The 21,171-nt window shown below is 41.6% G+C and overlaps 1 protein-coding gene and 1 long non-coding RNA gene across 3 annotated transcripts; one reads left to right on the top strand and one right to left on the bottom strand.

The window, feature by feature from the left end:
- The first annotated feature begins 890 nt into the window (after window positions 1–890).
- NAA20 (N-alpha-acetyltransferase 20, NatB catalytic subunit) lies at window positions 891–19,436 on the top strand. 2 transcript variants are annotated; one of them, XM_086333754.1, is made up of 6 exons: window positions 891–997; window positions 6,296–6,320; window positions 14,196–14,286; window positions 14,934–15,069; window positions 18,291–18,436; window positions 18,915–19,436. In XM_086333754.1, the coding sequence occupies exons 1-6, from the start codon at window positions 945–947 to the stop codon at window positions 18,998–19,000; spliced, it is 537 nt and encodes a 178-aa protein (XP_086189880.1). In that variant the 5' UTR covers window positions 891–944; the 3' UTR covers window positions 19,001–19,436. The 2 variants fall into 2 exon arrangements, with proteins under 2 accessions (XP_086189880.1, XP_086189881.1); XM_086333755.1 differs by lacking the exons at window positions 6,296–6,320; window positions 14,196–14,286; window positions 14,934–15,069.
- Window positions 14,699–17,364, bottom strand: LOC147360875 (uncharacterized). The gene is made up of 2 exons (XR_015139461.1): window positions 17,284–17,364; window positions 14,699–15,438 (listed from the first exon to the last, which is right to left on the bottom strand). It is a non-coding gene; the product is annotated as an uncharacterized LOC147360875 (long non-coding RNA).
- Window positions 19,437–21,171: the final 1,735 nt, after the last annotated feature.

The following is a 21,171-nucleotide window of genomic DNA, read 5'->3' as shown; positions in this document are numbered from 1 at the left end:
TTCTGTCCACAGAAACACAAATGCATGGTACATGGCCAGGAGATACAGTAAATAGATATGCTGTACATGTATTTAGAAACACATTTCAGCTTTCCTGATTGCCTTCTGCGGTTTAAATTCTCCTTTTAACCCATGGTAACATCTTAGTGGTTCTTTCATAATGAATGAGTTAAAATGTTTTTTTAACGTGTGCATTTTATGTTTGTATGAGAATCACAATTTTATCTTTTTTAAAAGGCTACTTGAAAACTTGGCATGGTTGGAACAATGTGGGTATATCAATCCACTTTTTAATCATACATTTTATGAACTCTAAATACAGGACAAGAATTGCCTATGACAATTTAGGTCCCGAGTTGAAATATGCTGCGAATATATTTCTAAGGCTTAGTATCATAAAGTAAAAAAAAAGAAAAAAATTAAAGCATTCTATTAGAATTTTTAAAAATTGATTACATGTGAAACAATATTGTTTATATACTGGGTAAAATAATAATGCTGCTAATTCCACCTTTCTCTTATGTTGTGAAATATGTTAGAAAATTTGCAGTCGAATGCACGGCTGGCATCACTGGGACAGGCCGCTCTGGACCATGAGTTCTCCCATCCCTCTGGGCTTCCTTCCTCACATGCCAGGGGCACAAAGTGATCCTGAACCCTGCTTTTCTGCCTTGGGTTCCTAACCCCCGGCAGCCTCTTGTTTCCTTCTCTCTGGGGCTCACCGTGAAGATCCTCGGAAAACCCCAGACGTTACAAGCGTTCCCGGCTGCGGCCTCCAGACGGCGCAAAGTCACGACCGCCGTTGCCGAGCAACTCGTGGCCCGGAAGTAGTTCTCTGCACCGCCCCCTCCCCCCGTGCCGCCTTGGGGCATCGGCGCCGGACAACTTCCGGCGGGGCGAGTGTGGTGGTTCCGCTAACCGGTTCCCGCGGCTGCGGCGACGCGATGACCACGCTCCGGGCCTTTACGTGCGACGACCTGTTTCGCTTCAACAACATGTGAGTGAGGCACGCTCGGGCCCGACGGCGGCCGGCGCGTCCCCGGGGCAGCCCTGGGAGGGAGCCGGGCGGGACGTCCGGACGGCCCCGCTGACCTTGGCCGGGTGGCCGTGTCCCCGTAGCCCTGACTGCAGTGCGGGCGCCTCTCGGGGCCTGAGGGGACGCCGGGAGAGGGTCGGGGGGTGCCGAGCCGAGCTCCCCGCCGCTTCCTGCCGGCGTCCCCCGCCCTGCGCGGCAGCCGGAGCCCGGCGGCGGCGCGGTTACCTTGTATCCGCGCAGGGTAACACTGGCCGCCGCCCGGCGCGGCGCCTTTGCGCTCCTCGTTACTGTTGCTGCTCGTCTCGGCGGGGGTACCACTTGCTGCGGGATGGGGCGAGGGGCGGTCCTCGGGGTTCCTGGTCCTTCGTCCGACTTAAGTCAGGCTCTGTGACTTGCAGGTTTCATTATTTTTTTCCTAAGTTTTATTATGAAAATTTCTGAGCGCTTAAAAGCTTGATAGAATTTTACCGTGAACACCTGTAGGCTACCAGCTGGACTCCCACTTTTTTACCATTTCACTCCTTTGGCTTCATCACATTTCAGCCCATCTTATCCACCCACCTCACCAATCCCAGATCCACTTTTAAAGATCCCGAGGCAATTATTTGAAAAAGGACCAGGTAGTTCAGGTCCAAGTGTCAGGAGGATGGAAAGAACCTGAGAAGAGTTCGCTAGAAACGTTCACAGAGGGACTGAGTCTCAGAAAATGGGTAACTGTTGACAGTGGTGAGGAAGAGGGTGCTGGAGGAGGAAGCCGCTGCCTTGGGGGGGCGGCCGACGCTCGGGCGGGGATTAACTGTAGGAGCCGGATTCTGTAACTCCGAGGTCAGAGCAACTTGTGAGACTGGACCTGTGCCCCATTTTTGGGGGCGGAGGTGGTTTCTGGGGGCCTCTCTCAGTCGGAGCAGATTAACTGAGGCGACTGCGTTCAGTCTCGTTGTGCCTGGCCCCGGAGTAACTCCTTAGTAGCTATAGTAGTAGTAGCAGCTTAGTCGTGTCCGACTATTGGCGACACCATGGACTGGCCAGTTGGGCTCCTCTGTCCATGGGATTCTCCAGGCAAGAATACTGGAGTGGTAGCCTATCCCTTCTCCAGGGGATCTTTCCGACCCAGGGATCGAGCCCCACTCTCTTGCATTGTAGGCAAACTCTCTACCATCTGAGCTACAGGGAAGATCGGAGTAACCCCTTTCCTCCTCACACCTCTGTGAAGTAGTTGCCCTTCTCATTCCCATTTTTTGGCGTGAGTCAGCTAAGGAGCTGAGAGCTCAGAGGAATGGCTCAGGTGGAAGAGCCCTGTGTGGGAGTGGGCTGAGCAAGGAGACTCCTTAAGGAGATTGGGTCTGGTCTGGTGGTTCTTCATTCCTGGCCGCGCGGGACCCCTAAGCTTTCCGCCGCAGGGCCGTGTGTCTCGGGGTGACTGGAGAAGGTGTACCAGGCAGGTGAGCCATTTAGGAGGTCTTGGCAATGGCCCAGAGATGATAACTTGATGAAGGCTTGGGTTTCAGAAGCACAGACCCAGGAAGTGACGGTGTGCTTTGACATTTCAAGAATGGATGAGGCAAAGCTGCCTAGAAAGTCATTTTTAACCAAAGACTGAGGAAGGGCCCACACTTTTATATGAAAATGAATAGAACAGAAGGAGAATAAGCCTGACCATTTAGGTACAACAAAACATCCTGTCAACAGGCAGAGAAAATCGACACATATTTATTTAATCTCCACATTGTGTAAGTCATCATGCCTTTGTATAACAAAAAAGGTATATGTTCAAAATTACTGTTAATTAAAGATTAATTATGAGGACTTCCCTGGTGGCTCAGTGGTGAGAAGTCCACCTGCTAATGCAGGAGATGCCAGTTCTATTCCTGGGCTGGGAAGACCCCCTGGAGAAGGAAACGGCAAACACTCCAGTACTCTTGCCTGGAGAATCCCATGGATACAGGAGACTGGTGGGTCACAAGTCCATGGTCACAAAGAGTGGAACACGCCTTAGTGACTAAACTTAGCAAAAAGTCAGACACGACTGAGCGACTTTCACTCGCTCACTCACCAGAGGTTCTAGTCCTTTTCTTTACATTTTGGTTTTATCCTGGGGATCAACAACTACTGCCGACGTTTTTGTTTGTAGGATGCGGAGGGAGGGAGGACTGGTTTTCATGGTTACTCTCCCACTACTCAAGTAGGACATTTAGGGCCTCTTATTTTAAATGTATTAATTTCCTTGGTAGCTCAGACGGTAAACCATCTGCCTGCAATTCGAGAGACCTGGGTTTGATCCCTGGGTTGGGAACATCCCCGGAGAAGGAAATGGCAACCCTCTCCAGCACTCTTGCCTGGAAAATGCCGTGAATGAAGGAGCCTGATAGACTACAGTCCATGGGGTTGCAAACAGTTGGACACGACTGAGCGACTTCACTTTCACTTTAGCGACTAAACAACAATAGTCAGAGTCATCTAACTTGTCAAGGCCTCTTCAGTCTATGCCAGTAAGGGGACTCCTCTCCCTCCTCTCTTCCTTGTTTCTCACCTTGATTAGGGCGCTTCTGTCAAGAACATGGAGAATCACTGGGGTAGGGTGTTGCAGTAGTAACTGAAAGAAGCAATGGATGTGGAAACATTGCCGTCAACAGCAAATATTTTATCCTTGGAAAAATACTTTATGCCTGCCAGTACTGAAGAGACAGTAGTTAACAAGACAAAAAATGTTATCTTTATGGAATTTACAATTTATTTGTTTAAATTGGCCACACCACACAGCTTGTCGGTTCTTGGTTCCCCAAGTCCAAGGGTTGAACTCGGACCCTCAGCAATGAAAACCAAAGTCATTGAAAGCCGAAGTCGCTGTAGTTGTACGTAACCATTGCATTGGATTGCCAGGGAATTCCCAGAATTTACATTTTAGAGGGGAAAGTAAGATAGAACTTAAGTGTTCAGTAAACAAGGAAAAATGAGAGCAGGAAAGGGAAATAGGAAGTACATGTGGATTCGGCCTTGGGTGAGGTGTTTCAGGGAAGGTGTCACTGCAGGAAGATGGGGATGGGGGAGTGTGTAGGCTTTGGGGGCATGGGTATTATGGGCATAGTAGTATGGGTACTGGTTCCTGTTTCAGACACAAAGTCAGGGAGGTGGAGGCGGCTGCCAGTGTGGCCCAAGCAGCAAGTGGGAGTGTGAGAACACCAGGTCGGAGTCACAGGGCTCGACCTTGGAGAGGCCAGCGCTGGACATGGGCTCTGCAGAGGGTGCTCAGACCCCCAGGTAGAGAAGTCAGCCAGGCATCTGGACATGGGAATTTCAAGTTTAGGTCTGGGCTAAAAATAGAAACTTGGGGGTCAACACTGCATGGATGGTGTTAAACCCAGGTGGCTCGGTGACTTAATTGATGAGTGTGGACAGGAAAAAAGGCTCCAGGATGGCTCCCAGGGCATCATGTGGTAAAGGAGACACAGTGGTCCAGTGAAGCAGGAGGAAACCCTGCTGCTGGGTCTGGAGGCTGAGAAGGGACAGCATGTCAGGGGGGCGGAGCTGTGGACTGTGTCACGTGTTCTATGGCCTAGTGTGCAGCAGGTTGTCCATTTCGTTCAGGGGAGCAGGCTGCTGGGTCCTGAGAGGTGGTGGGACCTGCCCACCTGCACTCCAGGCCTGGGTCCAAGGCAGCAGGTAGAGAGCAGGTGGGGCGGATGCTGGAACCTTGGTGACGCTTCTTCTTAGAGTTGTGTTTTCTTCCTGAAATCAGAAGCAGCTGAGCTGGAAGAGGGAGCATTGAGGAGACAGGAGAGGGTATAAAGTAGTCTTGAGAAGGGCGGAGAGTGAGTCCTGTACTCGATTAGAGCAGTGATCCTCTGGGTGTGGGCAAGGGCGCCTCAAGATTGCTTGGAGGGTTCTGCAGGATCAGAGCCATTTTCATGATAAAACTAAGGTTTTTGGTTTTTTTTAAAACATTTTGGCCATGCCGCGCAGCATGTGGGATCTTAATTCCCCAACCAGTGATTGAACCCTGGCCCCCTGCATTATCAGCACAGAGTCTTAACCACTGGACCACCAGAGAAGTCCAGTTTTTTGTTTTTTATTGCTTTTTTTTACTCTCATTTTCTCACTAGTGCACAAGTGGAGTCTTATAGATGTGTGATCTAACAGAAAGCATAGCAGACACAGAAATGAAAAATCAACTGTTTTCTATTAAGCCAGACAGTAAAAAGATACGTAAAATTGTTCAAATAATGACATTCTTGTTACTAAATTTTCTTTTGTTTTTGAAAACAGTGACTTTTGGTTTAAAAAAGTCATTCACATTAATATTTAACTGATTTTTTTTAAATGAACAAATATCTTACACTTTTAAATACCAATAGATTTAAGTCTTGGGGTCTTCAGTAATTTTGGAGGGGAAAGGGGCGCTAAGGTTTGCTGGTCTCCAGAAATGCAGTGTGACCCTTGCTGTCCCTAAAGGTCCTGAGGACGAGCTTGACTGCATGTGTGAGGGGTTGAGGGCGCTGTTCCGGGCTCCGCCAGGATTGTGCTTCCACTGACTGAATAGGAAAGTGAGGGGCAGAGCTCTCTGGAGGGAGGCAGGTGTAGAAATGCAGATTTGGGAGTGTCGTGGCCAGACACGCAGGTGAGGCAGCTGCTCAGCAGCTCCAGAGCCGGGTAAGGAGTATTCCTCTGAGAGCAAAATTAAAGGTACGAGAACAGGGGCAGTGGGGAGCAGAAGCCCCGGAGTGAGAGCGCCCACATTGAGAGGGTGGGGTAAGGCAGGGCCGGCCCTTGGCACATGCTGCAAGGCTGGTGTAGCCCTGTCTGTGATTGACACCCCAGGTTGGTCACCAGTTCCACTTGCAGTTTACTGTTAGAAAATGGAAAATTGTAGGGAATTCCCTGGTGATCCAGTGGTTGACGTAGTGCTCCCAGTGCATTAGGGCATGGGCTCAATCCCAGGTTGCAGAACTAACATTCTCCAAGCCACGGTGAGGCGTGGCCAAAAAAAAAGAAGATAGAATGTTTTGATGATGTATTAACTGTAAAGTAATTTGTAAAGAAGCAGTTAAATGAAAATGTACGGGTGTCTCTATAGTGACTGTGATGATGGCTCAATATGGTCATTAGGCAGGTTAAACCGTCTTTCTTAGTTGAAAAGTTGGTTAAAGTTGTGAACTTAACATGTCTGTTTTCCCTATGCATGTTATTTTTAGTTGTAATTGGCCTATTTAAACTGATTTTGTAAACACTGCTTACTGTTGACATTTCTCTTGTTTCTTTTAGTAACTTGGATCCACTTACAGAAACTGTATCCTTTTTTAAAAAGTTTAAATAAAGGCTTCCAAAAGTAAGCAAAATAGAGAAAAGAAAAAAAAATAGACTTGAACACTGAAAATGTTTAAGACTTGGAGGTCAGGAAACATCATCAACATTAAAGGCAATTAAAAAGAAACTAAAAACTGGGAACAAGAGTTATCTTACATCTGCTGACAAGCTGCTAATATAATGACCTCATAAATCAAGAACAATACAATCCCCTGCCCCTCAGTAGTAAGCATAGCTGTGAGCAGCAGAAAGCTGTGACTTCAGCAGGAGGGGCTGTTTTTGTCTGATAAGAACAAAGCCTCAAGAGGATGATCAGAGCCGGGCGATTCCATGACATCCTATGACACCGGGCTCTGCCCTGGGACCACTGTGTCACCCAGGGGACCCTGGCTTCCAGAGTCTATGGCATCTCATCCGCATTCCTGGCAGGAGCATCGATCAGCAGAGGGGAAGCCAAGGGGACCACTGGGAGGTGTGACACAGCCCTCTGCCCTGTAGACCAGCACCTGCCTCGAGATATACCTATCTAGAACAGTCTGGGATGAGCCGGGGTTTACATTCAGGCTGGTTGCTAAAGGGGAAAAAAACGATTTTAGGTAACAATTAGCAGTATCTGTCATGGTCCCCAGTAGAAACATGGGCAAGGATGTGCGAAGTTAGGGTCCTCTGACCTGAATAGAGAACTCCTACATTCTCAACAGCTTGAAACACAGAGTTGGATTTCTGGGTTATATGCCATGTCCACTGTGGGGTAGTGTTAATTGATCATTTAACCAAGAGGGCATATAGGAGGCTATAATTCAAGACTTCAGTCTCACCAATTAAAAGACATGATAATTAAAACCAAAATGATGTACCATGTTTTATCTATCAAACTATCAAGGATTTCAAGCAGTGATGAAGCTCAAGGCTGATGGAGGTGAGGTGAGGGGAGTATTCTCATAAATTGCTAGTGACAGAGCAGTTTATGAGAATGTTCAAAAGCTAGTCTCTTGAAGGACTTTACTCATGAATACCTGGTAATTGCGTTTCCTGGAACCTGAAAATAACAATAGAGGCATTTATGTCAGGGGTGGGCACGCTAATATGCAGGGGCCTGTTTTTGTAAATAACGCTTTACTGGGGAATAATTTATACACTGTGTCTAGTCCTTGACTTTCACAGTTCTTTTTTTAGTTGAAATATAGCTGACTTACAGTGTAGTGCTTTTTTATGGTAAGAATGTGTAACAAGCTAGAACTGGAAGGACTTTTATTAATTTGGTAAAGGTTTTATATTTTAAAACTTTCAGCAAGCATTATATACTTGAGTGAGAAATTAAGGTACATTCCTTTCAAGATTGGGCATAAGATAATGCCTACTGTCACTACTACCCTTTAACATAGTTCTAGAGGAACTGACCAAACTTCCAGAAGGAAGAAGTATAAGGACGAGAAAGGTAGAAATAAAACTATCATCATTTACAATTGATAGTACGATCGAAAAAAGAACAACTTAAGAACGTTCACCAATGTTAGAACCAGGATCAAGTTTTAAAAAATCAGTAGCATGTGTACACCAGCAGTAGAAATCAAGAATATGTGGGTGTGTGTTCGTGTGTGTACTGTTTTTTTGTAGTAAAAACTTTATTAAAACTTTGAAATCAAAAAATAAAATTCTTGTTACAATTTTCTGAACCTTTAGGTCAGTTCAGCACAAGAAAATAATTGAATATTTAAAACATGTATATTTACTTAAAGAACATCATAGTAGAATGGAAGCAGGTTTTTTAAATATCTAAAACTGACCGTATCTGTAATATATATTAATAATAATCCCTCGTTTTATGACCTTTTAAAAAACGCGAGTGTAATTGATATACAATATTGTGTTAGTTTTAGGTGTACAGCAGAGTGATTAGTTATATATATAAAACCATTCTTTTATCAGAGTCTTCTCCCATATAGGTTATCACAGAAAATTATTGAGTTGAAGTCCATGTGCTATACAGTAGGTCCCTATTGGTTATTTACACACACACACATTTTATATATAGTAGTGTGTATGTTAATACCTGACCCCTGATTTCTCTCTCACCCCATGTTTTCCCTTTGGTAACCATGTTTGTTTTTGATACCTATAAGTCTGTTTTATAAGTAAGTTTCTTTGTATCAGTTTTTAAATTAGATTCCACATAAAAGTGACAGCATATGACACTTGTCTTTACCTTATTTCACTTAGTATGATAATCTCTGGGTCCATCCAGGTCGCTGCAAATGGCATTATTTCATTTTTTTATGGCTGAGTGATATGCCATTGTATGTGTTTACCACATCTTTATCCATTCATCTGTCAATGGACATTTAGGTTGCTTCCATATCTTGGCTCTTATAAACAGTGCTGCAGCGAACAGTTTTCTCCTGATACATACAGAGGAGTGGGATTGCTTGATCATATGGTAGTTCTATTTTTAGTTTTTTAAGGAACCTCCATACTGTTCTCCCTACCAGTTTATATTCCCTAGGAGGGGTCACTTTTCTCCACACCCTCTCCAGCATTTTATTGTTGTATACTTTTTGAAGATGGCCATTCTGACCACTGTGAGGTGATACCTCATTGTAGTTTTGATTTGCTTTTCTCTGATAATTAGGGATATTGAGTATCTTTTCATGTGCTTTTTAGCCATCTGTATGCCTTCTTTGGAGAAATTCTATTTATATCTGCCCATTTTTTGTTGGGTTATTTCTTTGACACAAAGTTGCATGAGCTGTTTGTATATTTTGGAAATTAACCACCTCAGTCACTTCATTTGCAGATAGTTTCCCCCCATTCTGTGGATCATCTTTTCATTTTTTTTTTTTTTATGGTTTCCTTTGCTGTGCAAAAGCTTTTAAGTTTAATTAGGTCCCATTTATTTTGATTACTGTAAAGGATACTGACATGATTATGTAAAAAAAAACATTTTACCTGTGTTTTCTTCTAAGAGTTTTATAGTATCTTACATTTAGGTCTTCGATCCATTTTGAGTTTATTTTTGTGTATAGTGTTAGAGAATCTTCTGATTTCATTCTTTTACATGTAGCTGTCCAGTTTCCCTGGCACCACTTATGAAGAGACTGTCATTTCTCCATGGTGTTTTGTGTGTGTGTGTGTGTGCGTGCCAGTACCATGCTGTTTTGATGACTTCAGCTTTGTAGTATAGTCTGAAGTCAGGGGGCCTGATTCCTCCACCTCTGTTCATTGTTCCTAGGATTGCTTTGGGTCTTTGAGGTCTTTCGTGTTTACATACAAATAAAAAAAAAATCTTCTGTGAAAAATGCCATTGCTAATTTGATAGGGGTTGCAGTTGAACCTGATTGCCTTGGGTGGTATAGTCATTTTGACAGTATCGATTCTTCCAGTCCAAGAGCTTGGTGTATCTTTCCATCTGTCATTGATTCCTTTCATCAGCATCTTACAGTTTTCAGAGTCCAGGTCTTTTGTCCCCTATGTAGGCTTATACACAGGTAATTTTTTTCTTTTTTGATGTAAATGGTAAATGGCATTGTCTCCTGAATTTCTCTTTCTGATCTTTCATCATTAGTGTATGGAATGTAAGCGATTTCTGTGTATTTTGTATCCTGCAGTTTTAACCAGAATCACTGACGGTCTCTAGTAGTTTTCTGGTAGCATCTTCAGGATTTTCTGTGTGTAGTATCATGTCATCTGTAGTGACAGTTTTACTTGTTTTTCAGTTTGGATTCCTTTTCTTTTTCTTCTCTGCTGTGGCTAGGACTTCCAAAACTATGTTGAATAAAAGTGGTGATAGTGGACATTCTTGCCTTGTTCCTGATCTCAGAGGGAATGCTTTTGGCTTTTCACCATTGAGAATGATGTTACCTGTGGATTTATCCTGCTGCTGCTAAGTTGCTTCAGTCGTGTCCGACTCTATGCGACCCCAGAGATGGCAGCCTACCAGGCTCCCCTGTCCCTGGGATTCTCCAGGCAAGAACACTGGAGTGGGTTGCTATTTCTTTCTGCAGTGCATGAAAGTGAAAAGTGAAAATGAAGTTGCTCAGTCGTGTCCGACTCTTAGCGACCCCATGGACTGCAGCCTACCAGGCTCCTCTGTCCATGGTATTTTCCAGGCGAGAGTACTGGAGTGGGGTGCCATTGCCTTCTCTGGTGGGTTTATCCTATATGGCCTTTATTAGGTTTAGGTTAAGTTCCCTCTATGCCAACTTTCTGGACAGTTTTTTTATCATAAATTGGTGTCAGGTTTCGTGAAAACCTTTTTCTGCTTCTATTGAGATGATCCTATGGTTTTTCTTCAGTTTGTTAATGTGCTGTATATCACATTGATTGAAGCTATTAAAGAATCTTTGCATCCCTGGGATAAATCCACTTGATCATGGTGTATGATCCTTTTAATGTATTGTTGGGTTTGGTTTACTAGTATTTTGTTGAGGATTTTTGTGTCTGTGTTCATCAGTGATGTTGGTCTGTAATTATTTTTTTGTGGTATCTTTGATTTTGATATCAGGGTGATAGTGGCCTCATAGAATGAGCTTGAAGTGTTCCTTTTTCTGCAATTTTTGGGAAAGTTTCAGATGGATAGGTGTTAACTCTTCTTTAGGTGTTTGATAGAATTCACCTGTGAAGCCATTTGGTCCTGGATTTTTGTTTGTTGGACATTTTAAAATCACTGTTTCAGTTTAAGTACTTGTGATTGGTCTGTTCATATTTTCAATTTCTTCAGTCTTGGAAGATTGTATCTTTCTAAGAATTTGTCCATTTTATTAGCATATAGTTGTAGTAGTTTTTTATGATCCTTTGTATTTCTGTGGTGTCAGTTGTAACTTCTATTTCATTTCTAATTTATTTGAGCTTTCTTTTTTCTTGATGAGTTTGGGCTAAAGGTTTATCTATTTTATTGTCTCAAATAACTAGCTTTTAGTTTCATCGATCTTTTCATTTATTTCTTTTCTGATCTTTATGATTTCTTTCCTTCTACTAACTTTGAGGTTTTGTTTTTCTTTCTCTAGTTGCTTTGTTTACTTGATAGTTTACTTGTTTAGATTGTTTACTTGAGATTTTTCTTGTTTTCTAAGGTAAGACTATATTGCTATAAACTTCTCTTTTAGAACTGCTTTTGATACATTCCATAGGTTTTGGTGGAGAAGGCAATGGCACCCCACTTCAGTACTCCTGCCTGGAAAATCCCAGGAACAGAGGAACCTGGTAGGCTGCCGTCCATGGGGTTGCTGAGAGGAGGACACAACTGAGCAACTTCACTTTTCACTTTCCTGCACTGGAGAAGGAAATGGCAACCCACTCCAGTGTTCTTGCCTGGAGAATCCCAGGGACGGGGGAGCCTGGTGGGCTGCCACCTATGGGGTCGCACAGAGTGGGACACGACTGAAGTGACTTAGCAGCAGCAGCAGCATAGATTTTGGACTGTCATGTTCTTACAGTCATTTGTCTCTAGGTATTTGATTTCCTCTTGATTTCTTTAGTGATCCATTGGTTGTTTAGTAAATATTTTTTCAGCCTCCATGTGTTTGTATTTTTTATTTTTTCTGTATTTGATTTCTTATCTCATAGTGTTATAGTCAGAAAAGATGCTTGATTGAACTTTCTTAAATTTACCAAGGTTTGATTTGTGGCCCAGTATGTGATCTATCCTGGAGAATGTTCCATGAGCACTTGAGAAGAAAGTGTATTCTGCTTTGGGATGGAATGTTCTATAAATATCAGTTAAATCCGTCTAGTATAATGTGTCATTTCAGGCCTGTGTTTCCTCATTGGTTTTGTCTCTGTCCATTGATGAAAGCAGCTTGTTAAAGTCACCCACTATCGTTTTGTTGATTTCTCTTTCTCTGTTATCATTTGCAGGATATAGTGAGGTGCTTCTATGTTGGGTGCATGTATACGTCTTTTTGGATTGATCATTATGTCTCTCGTAACAGTCTTTAAAGTCCATTTTGTCTGATACGAGTATTGCTACTCTAGCTTTCTTTTGATGTTTCATTTGCATGTAATACCTTTTTCTGTCCCTTCACTTTCAGTCTGTGTGTGTCCCTAGATTGGAAGTGGGTCTCTTGGAGACAGCATATATATGGGTCTTGTTTTGTATCCATTCAGCAAGTCTGTGTCTTTTGAGCATTTAATCCATTTACATTTAAGGTAATTATTGACACATTCTTTCTGCCACTTTCTTGTTTTGGGTTTGTTTTTGTAGGTATTACCTTCCTTTTTTGTTCTCTTGTGGTTTGATGTCTCTGTTTAGTGTTGTGTTTGGATTGCTTTTTGTGTGTGTGTCTTTATTGTAGATTTTTGGTTTGTGGTTTCCATGAGGTTTTGATACAGCAGTCTGTCTGTATACATACAGGATTGTTTTAAGTTGCTGGTCTCAATTTCTGATGCATTTCCAATATCCTGTACTCTTCTCACGTGTGTTGGTTTTGATACTGTATGTGTGTGTGGAGGGTTTCCTACCTTTACCTCTTTTGCCTGTACCTGTGAGCTTTCCCATTCATAATTTTCTTGATCCTGTTTGTGGCCTTTTCCACACAGGGAAGTTCCTTTAGGATTTATTGTGGCTTTCATAGTAGTTGCAACAGAGACCATATGGGTCACACAGCCTTGAATATTTACTGTCTGGCTCTTTACAGGAAATGTTTGTCGCTGAGTTATGTCGGTGGAATACTATCAGCAGTAAAAATCAACTATAACAGGTGACAATAGGGCTGAATATCAGAAACAAAGTTGAGTGAAAAAAGCAAAAACAAAAAAGCCTCAATTTTCATTTGTATTGAAAAGATTATGACCTGTTAAAGACTGCTGTTTAAAAAAGTGAAAGGATTTTGGAGAATTTTTAATGACAAAATTTTCACTGTGTATTAGGCAAAGCATCACAGTGTGAATCAGCCTACAGGGTGTGCTTCCTGTTATGTGTAGTTTTTGGCAAAAGTCCCATAAACCGGGTGAGGTGCCTGCCAGGGCTTCATGGTCCATAAGCTAGTGCCTGGGGCTGCTTCAATAGCCAGAGAAGAGATGGTTATGGTGTCAGTGGCTGGATGGCAGAAAGACTTGTGCTTCCATGTTAATGGTTATGTTTTAAGAGACAGAATAAAGGCTGTCCTTCAGAGGGGAGTTTGAAGAATTTACAAAAAGATTTTCCAGAAAGTTAAAAAAAGCCTGATGGTGTCCCCTTATAGAACTGCACCTCCAAGTTAATACTGAGAAGTACAGAAATGAGTACAACTCAGCAGGACAGCAGGGCTGAAGAGCTAAGTAATGAGCCAAGTACTCAGGCATTCACTTTAACATCAGGTTTTTATTTTTTGCATTACTAAAAATGCAGAATCTGAATCAGTGGACTGGACGAACTGGGTTTAAGTAGCCTTTGGAAGTAAATTACAGTTATTTTCACCGTCCCATGCCTGAAGCTAATGAAGGCACTCGTCATTCATTTCCTAGTGCAGAAAGGGAAAAGTAAACATACTGAGGTTGCACTGTGTGCCCAGCACCAGGGAGAGAGGGAAGGTGACACTAACACTGTAAGGGGACAGTAGACAGGAATGGCAGGTGATGGGGAAGTGCTGTGCGGGGGAGGGGGGGTCTAGACAAAGTATGAGCCGGGGAGACAGGCTGTAGAACTTGGGGGTCCTGGTTCTCCACTCTTGGATGGTATGTCTCCATTCACATCTGAGGTTACATATTCAGGCAGTTTTCTTGAAACTTAGTGCTAACCTAAACATTTCATGTAATGAACTGACTGCAGAAATCATACATTTGGCTAGGGATGAACAATATGCTTTTTAAAGGAAACTTCAGAACACGTTTTGTGAAGAACTCTGATTGTCCTTACTTTGCATCCTCCTTAACGAGTCTCTAGTATGGGATTCCTTTTTACCTACAGTACCTTGCCCACTGGCCAGAGTACTTCATCGTCGCAGAGGCCCCTGGAGGCGAGTTAATGGGTTATAGTAAGTATAACACTACTAGTGCTTTTCTGGGTAAGCAGTTAAGATAAAAATAGTTTTTAACTCTTAGACTGATCACAGAACTGGAAATATAATCATGATGCCTCTCATTTTCTTTTCAACTCTTTGACAGCTTACTGATCCCTCTGTCTTGGGTACTGTGCTAGGCCCAGGGGATACAGCAGTGACCCAAACAGAACTGGTCATGTTGCTGGCACAAGTTTGAGCTGTGGACTGTCTGTTGTGTTGTTGTGTGTACATACACACATACATACCCATATGAAATGGTAGATCATTTAAAAAATACATATCAAGTAAGAGTAACAATTAGCTAGATGGCTTTAAGCAGCAGTCCCCAAACTTTCTGGCATCAGGGACCGGTTTCATGGAAGATAAATTTTCTGGTGAGGGTGAGGATGGTTTTTGGACAATTCCAGCACATTACATTTATTATGCACTTTATTTCTATTATTACTACGTCAGCTCCACCTCAGATCATCAGGTCCCCAAAGGTTGGGGACCCCGGCTTTAAGTGTTACTTCAACATCAGAGCTTGGTCGTTTCCTTTATGATAAAAGTGTGCACCACACAGTATTTCTCCGCATGTGAGTTGCCGTGTTTAGTCACTGGATGTGGTCTTTCATTGGCAGTCATGGGCAAAGCAGAAGGCTCAGTGGCAAGGGAAGAATGGCACGGGCATGTCACAGCTCTGTCTGTTGCCCCGGAGTTTCGGCGCCTTGGTTTGGCTGCTAAACTTATGGAGCTATTAGAGGAAATTTCAGAAAGGTAGGAGCCTGTTTTTCAAATAATTCTTGAACTCTAACCATTTGGTTTTTATCTTGGTGAATGTTGATCAGTTGTTTACTTCAGGATGAATGTTGTCATGATGCAGTTCCATAGGAATTTCATGTTCAGCCTCTACAAGTCCTTACAGCAATCCTGTCACATATCCATAGTGGTGTTACTGCCCCTGTTTCGCCACTGAGGAAGATTAAAGCAGGCTGAGTGATGCTCTGCAGACTCTTGAGCTGGGTCATAGGTGGAATCAGAATCTAGCCCTCAAGGTCTCTGTTACTGTTCTTGTCACTGGCAGATATTCCCCAATTCTTTGCATTGCCCTTTGCATCCCTGTAATTTTTTTCATAGTGTCCTAGGCTAAAGAAAAGTTTATACTTTTAAGCAGTAAAACTGAAAGAAATATTTTCATTTCATTTTAGTCACTGTGGTTATCTCCTAATGAGATGTGCCTGCTGGGCATCGCAAGGCTTCTCAAACCTTGGAATCTGATTCTGCAGAACCACCTGCACTCTTATTTCACATTAATTTTCATGTGGTCCTGGGGCTTTATAATGACAGGAATTGCTAAAAGCCTGGCTTCATAAAGACATTGTGTCACCAAAAGAAATATAATGTGATGTGTTTTTGTGAACTATACAAAGCCAGTAGTTTGCCTGTGTTTTCCCCAAATGTTTGAAATATTCTACAGCACATCCATGAGTTTGGACCACCTGGGAGCACAGTTCGAACAGCCAACATTGTGGCTTTTTTTTTTAAAGACCTGTTTTATATATCAGACACTTGTTATGTGTTACTTGTTATGTGCTCCATTAAAGTGGAGCGTTTTACAGAAGTAACCATGGCCTCAAAAGTTGACTTGAGGCAAGTTGAGAGCAAGAGGGAACTTGAGCTCATTCTTGTTTAAGCTGTAAAAGAAGTTTAGTCCTTAAGAATTTTAAAATTCCTGTCATTAAAAAGCCCCAGGACCACACAAAAATCAATATAAAACAAAAATGCAGGTGGTTCTGCAGAATCAGGTTGTCTTAGACTGAACAGGGAAGAGGAGAATATTGTAGTTTACACACAAGAATTAATGGCATGCACATCTTGTTGAAAAAGTTATCTGACACTATTATTATAGTGGACAAGGAGTTCGGACATGTGTTCTAATAGCCATGACCTTACACATAAAATTTACTGGACAGACTATCTTTTAGAGTAGAAAACTACTCTCCTTCCCCTTCCAGTTCCTAAATCTTCATTACAGTAGTTACTAAGATTTAAGTGACCTGTATTTGTACAGGAGTGTGTGTGTACCTATGCATATACATACATATATACATGTATATATTAGTGTACACTAAAAATACAAACTATATTTCCAAAGAAAAAATTGACTAATAAAAAATCAAAAGAAAAACGAAGGTGGCAAAACAAAAAGCATGAAATGAGGTGGTAGTCATGAATCCCAGTGTAATTAGGTAAGTACAACAGTGAATGTTAAGGAACTAATAACTCCAGTTTAAAGACAAAGATATTATGCCAAGTGAAATAGGCCAGTCACAGAAAGACAAATACTACATGATAGCACTCAGAGACCGAAGGTGGTAAGATTCATAACGAGTGGAATGGTGGTAGCAGGGAGGGGGAATGGGAAGTTATTACATTTACAATTTACCAATAGGGTGAACCTCATGTTTAGTGTTCTTAGGACAGTAAGATTAAAAAAATGATATTGTCAGCTGTATGCTATTTACAGGAAATACATGTAAAGATACAGAAAGACTAAAAGGAAAGAAATTTTCTAAATTGGGCTTCCCTGGTGGCTCAGCTGATGAAGAATCTGCCTGCAGTGCGGGAGACCTGGGTTCGATCCCTGGGTTGGATAGATCACCTGGAGAATTCCATGGACTGTATAGTCCATGGGGTCACAAAGAGTCGGACATGACTGAGTGACTTACGCTCACTTCACTTTTTAAATTATGCAAATTCCAAAGCAAAAAGTGAAAAGCAATTAAGAGTGTAATTAAGTCACATTATAGTTATTACTAGAATAAAAAACAGTCACTGCATATTGGTAAGAGTCAAACTTAAAGTAAAAATGCAACAACTGACTAAACTATAGGAAGAAATAGATCATCATAATTAGAGGTATGAACAGGCCTCTTCCTAATTAGAACAATCAGAAATTGATTTAATTGTATATAACAGGAGTCAACGTACTTTTTCTTGGGCCACCAGAAAGGGTTCACAAGGCGACCTGAGGTCTCTGTTGCACATTATAACTGATGTATTCTGTAATGTTAAAATATAGTTCCTTTTAAAATACAGTTTAGTGGGTTTCATGTTTTCATTGTATAAATGTCACCATACTCCATAAAACTTCTTTAAGACAACATAGGCAAAACATTAAAATATATTTCTAAATATTTAAGGGTTGTGCCTTGAAAATTGTAAAAAAAAAAAGTATTGTAAGTTCAATCTTACACACAAAAAGGGAACTTATTTTTTAAGGCTAAGATAATCTTAACAAAAACCTGACAAGCGATATGAGAAAGAACAGATGCAGAAGTCCTAGAAAAACTTAGCAAACGGACCTAAGAATGTATTCTAGCAATTAATAGACTGAAGAACATTTTTTTATCTCACTAAATGTAGAAAATGCTTTGATAAAATGCAGTATTCACTCTTGATTAAGCAATCTAGGATACAGAAAGGGAAAACTTTAACCTGCAAAAAGTATTTACTGAAAACCTTTAGTAAATATTAGAGGTGATGCACGGAATGCTTTCCGGGACAGGATGCCTAAAGCCAGCTTCTCTTAGTAATTATTGGAAATCCTTGACTGTACAGTGAAGCAACTAAAAAGAAGATATGAGGACTGAGAGAAAACATAACTGTTACTTGGACAGAGAAGAGTGTACACATGAAAAACCTGTAAGAATCTAGTCTGTTGGATATAAAGTGAAAGTGTATAAAGTGAGTCTAAATTCAGTTGCGTTTCTATACAAACAGTAACATTTAGAAGAGGATGAGATCTGCATTGGCATCAGTCCACTAAGCCTTTAGGAAAAATCTAACAAAAGCTGTGCAAGACCTCTCTGAAGTTCATACAGCTTTATCCAGAGACAGTAAAGATGGCCTTTGTAAATGAAGAGAGGAACTACTCATGCCAGTATTGTTTTCTAGGACTTCTCCCATTCTGATTTTTTTTTTTTTTTAAATTACAGAAAGGGTGGATTTTTTGTTGATCTCTTTGTAAGAGTGTCTAACCAAGTTGCTGTCAACATGTACAAGCAGCTGGGCTACAGCGTGTACAGGACAGTCATAGAGTACTATTCGGCGAGCAATGGGGAGCCCGATGAGGACGCTTACGGTGAGTCCCCGCTGGGGCAGCGTCCCGGAAGAAGGGACGTTTACATGCATCCTATAGACCAAAATACTCGGCTCTTTCAATACGCTTAAAAAAACCATATTTAAATTTGAGCTATAGTATTTAAATATCCTGTAAGCTACCTTCATGAACCTACCACTAACTAACTTATATTAACTAACCAATGGTTAATTACCATCGGTGGTTGTTTTGGTGTTACAGACATGTTACTAAGACTTTGTTAAAAGAACATTTGTAGGAAGAGCTGAATCCCAGCTAGGGTTCGGTTAGTGTTTTGTGTACTCCTGCTTGGGAGTCTCACTTATAAATACGTTTCTCTTAGAATCTGGTAAAAGTGGGAGAGTAGGGGACAAAACCACTTATGGCTTTGGTGTTTTTTAAAACATCTGTACACTTTAAATCTGATATAAAATCATACTCTGACATTTGGGTACTTACATTAAACTTTGCTTCTTAACAGATATGAGGAAAGCTCTATCCAGGGATACTGAGAAGAAGTCCATCATACCATTACCTCATCCTGTGAGGCCAGAAGACATTGAATAACCATGAGCAGTGGTTCTTAGGCTGATGATGCTCCAAATAGAATTATGGACAATATTATTTTCATTAGGTGACCTTGGAGCTCTATTAGGAGAAAAGGGGATCGTTTAGCTCTTAAAGACTTCAAGAAAATATAGGTTATCAAACTTTAAGTCATCTTGTTTCCTGTTAGCAATATCATACCTTCTAAAGCTGTTCACTGTAATAAAATCCAACCAAAAAAGGCAGCTAGGTGAGAAGGAAACATTCCACTGTCATGGCTCATAACACACTATTCACGGTGTGCTAGGGAAAATGATTGCTCCAGTCTCCCCCTAAATTCTGTGCCTGAGAACCACTGCTGCATATACAGTTTTTATTTTGTATTGAACTTAAGCTTTAAAAGCATATATGAAATGTATAAATCTAAGATGTATAATAAAATGCACTGTCGACTCTATGAATGTTTTCTGGAAGTTTTGATGGTCATTTGTAAACCTATAGCTAGCAGGATTGAGAAAGGTCATCACTTAGGGTTGGTTTGTCACATTTTTCATTTACATACAAAGCATTGTTTAAATGCTTACGTGAACAGCCCCTGCCCTGCACACTTGAGCTTCCTGCTTATTGCAGATGAAATTCTTCCCAGATACTTGTTTCCACACTGCTGGTCTCAGGTCTTTCCTCTGTCTAGTTTCACAATACTGTATTCCTGCCTTTCAAAGTACAAAAAGATGATAAAAGGAGAACAGAACCTAATTTCTTTAAAAAAAAAAAAAAAGGCCAAACGATTAGTTAACAGGCTAACCACTTATTTTCATGTTTAGTTTTCACTTGTAATACCAGTGCATAAAAGAAGTAGCTAAAGAAAATGAAAAGAATCACAAATGACTGTTAAAACCCTTTACTTTTGAAAGGACTTATTTTGGTGGAGGTGAGAGAGAAGTGATAGTCTCCCCAAAGAGTAACTTTTTCTTCATGCATTTTACACAGGCATGGTATGTGCCTGCAAATAGCGGAAGGAGTTTACACAAGAACTTGGCTGGTTTTTTTTCCTTTCACACATGTGCAACACAAACATGATTATGATTAATCACTTACAGTAGCATCTGGCCCGTTTTCATCTCACCCATGGGGCTGTGCAACTTAGCCAGTTCAGAACACAGTGCTCCTCTGAAGCCCCTGCTCAGACCTCGGGACTCAGAGCCTGTGACTCCAGCAGCCAATGCCAGTCTGGTGACCGAAGGAGTGAGGTGGAGAACAGGTTGCTTTTACCTGCTGGTCCTATTTCTTTCTGCTCTCAAACGCTCCTATTTTCAAGGTAGAATTTTAACACCGTAACAACTAGCTTTTACTCCCTTGGGTGACTAACATACTTGACAATGTAATAATACATTTGCCCAAGTAAATTTGCTAATTGTCCCTACAGGTGAAGAAACAAGACAGCTATGCTTCCAGTCAAATAACCTTGGCAGTGAACAACAAAAAAACAGGCTTGAGAATATGGGCTAGATTAAAGGAAACAATTTCACAGATTGGTTAACTAAGGCAAATGCTTTTTTGCTTGAGAATATACGCAATGTATCAGCCAGCAAATACACCACCATCTTTGCGTTGCTAAGTGTCATAGAAGTTCCCGCAGGTGTTTTTCACATTCTAAATCGAGGCCAGGTTGAATGAGTCAAGTTTACGGGTAGACAGTCTGCTGCAGCATGCTGGGCAGTGTTTATTGGTGCTCTTGGTAGAAATGGTTTCCTTTTCACTGTATTTTGGGGAACACAGCGAGGCCTTGCTGCTGAGGATTCATAACATACAGGAATGTGTCAAGAGCCCTAAGAAGCCTAAGTATAAAGAGACTTGTCTGCAAGGCTTAACCTAGGGTTTCCCACACTCACTGGAGCATGGGACATTGTTCTTCACAGCTCCTGAATTACTGTTGTTTAAACAAGCCACTGCAGAACTCGGCCAGTTTGGGCAACTGATTATGGTATAACTGAAATTTTACTAAAATGTTCTTGGTTTTTTAAAAAAAACACCTTGTGCAGAAATGTAGCAACTGTAAATTATTTCCCAACTGGTGTTTTCATAAACATTCAGTATAAATGGCCATTAAGAAGGTACAGTTATTCATGTTAAAATTAATCCAAGCATGCCCAATTCCACAAGGCATGGACATCTGAGCACTCCCTCTGCCA

Source organism: Bos grunniens, chromosome 13 (assembly GCF_055505025.1).
Source record: "Bos grunniens cultivar Pamir isolate PY7600 chromosome 13, Bosgru_T2T1.0, whole genome shotgun sequence".
Classification (NCBI taxonomy): domain Eukaryota; kingdom Metazoa; phylum Chordata; class Mammalia; order Artiodactyla; family Bovidae; genus Bos; species Bos grunniens.
The sequence above is the reverse complement of the archived record's forward strand: the minus strand, read 5'-3'. Positions and strand labels throughout refer to the sequence as shown.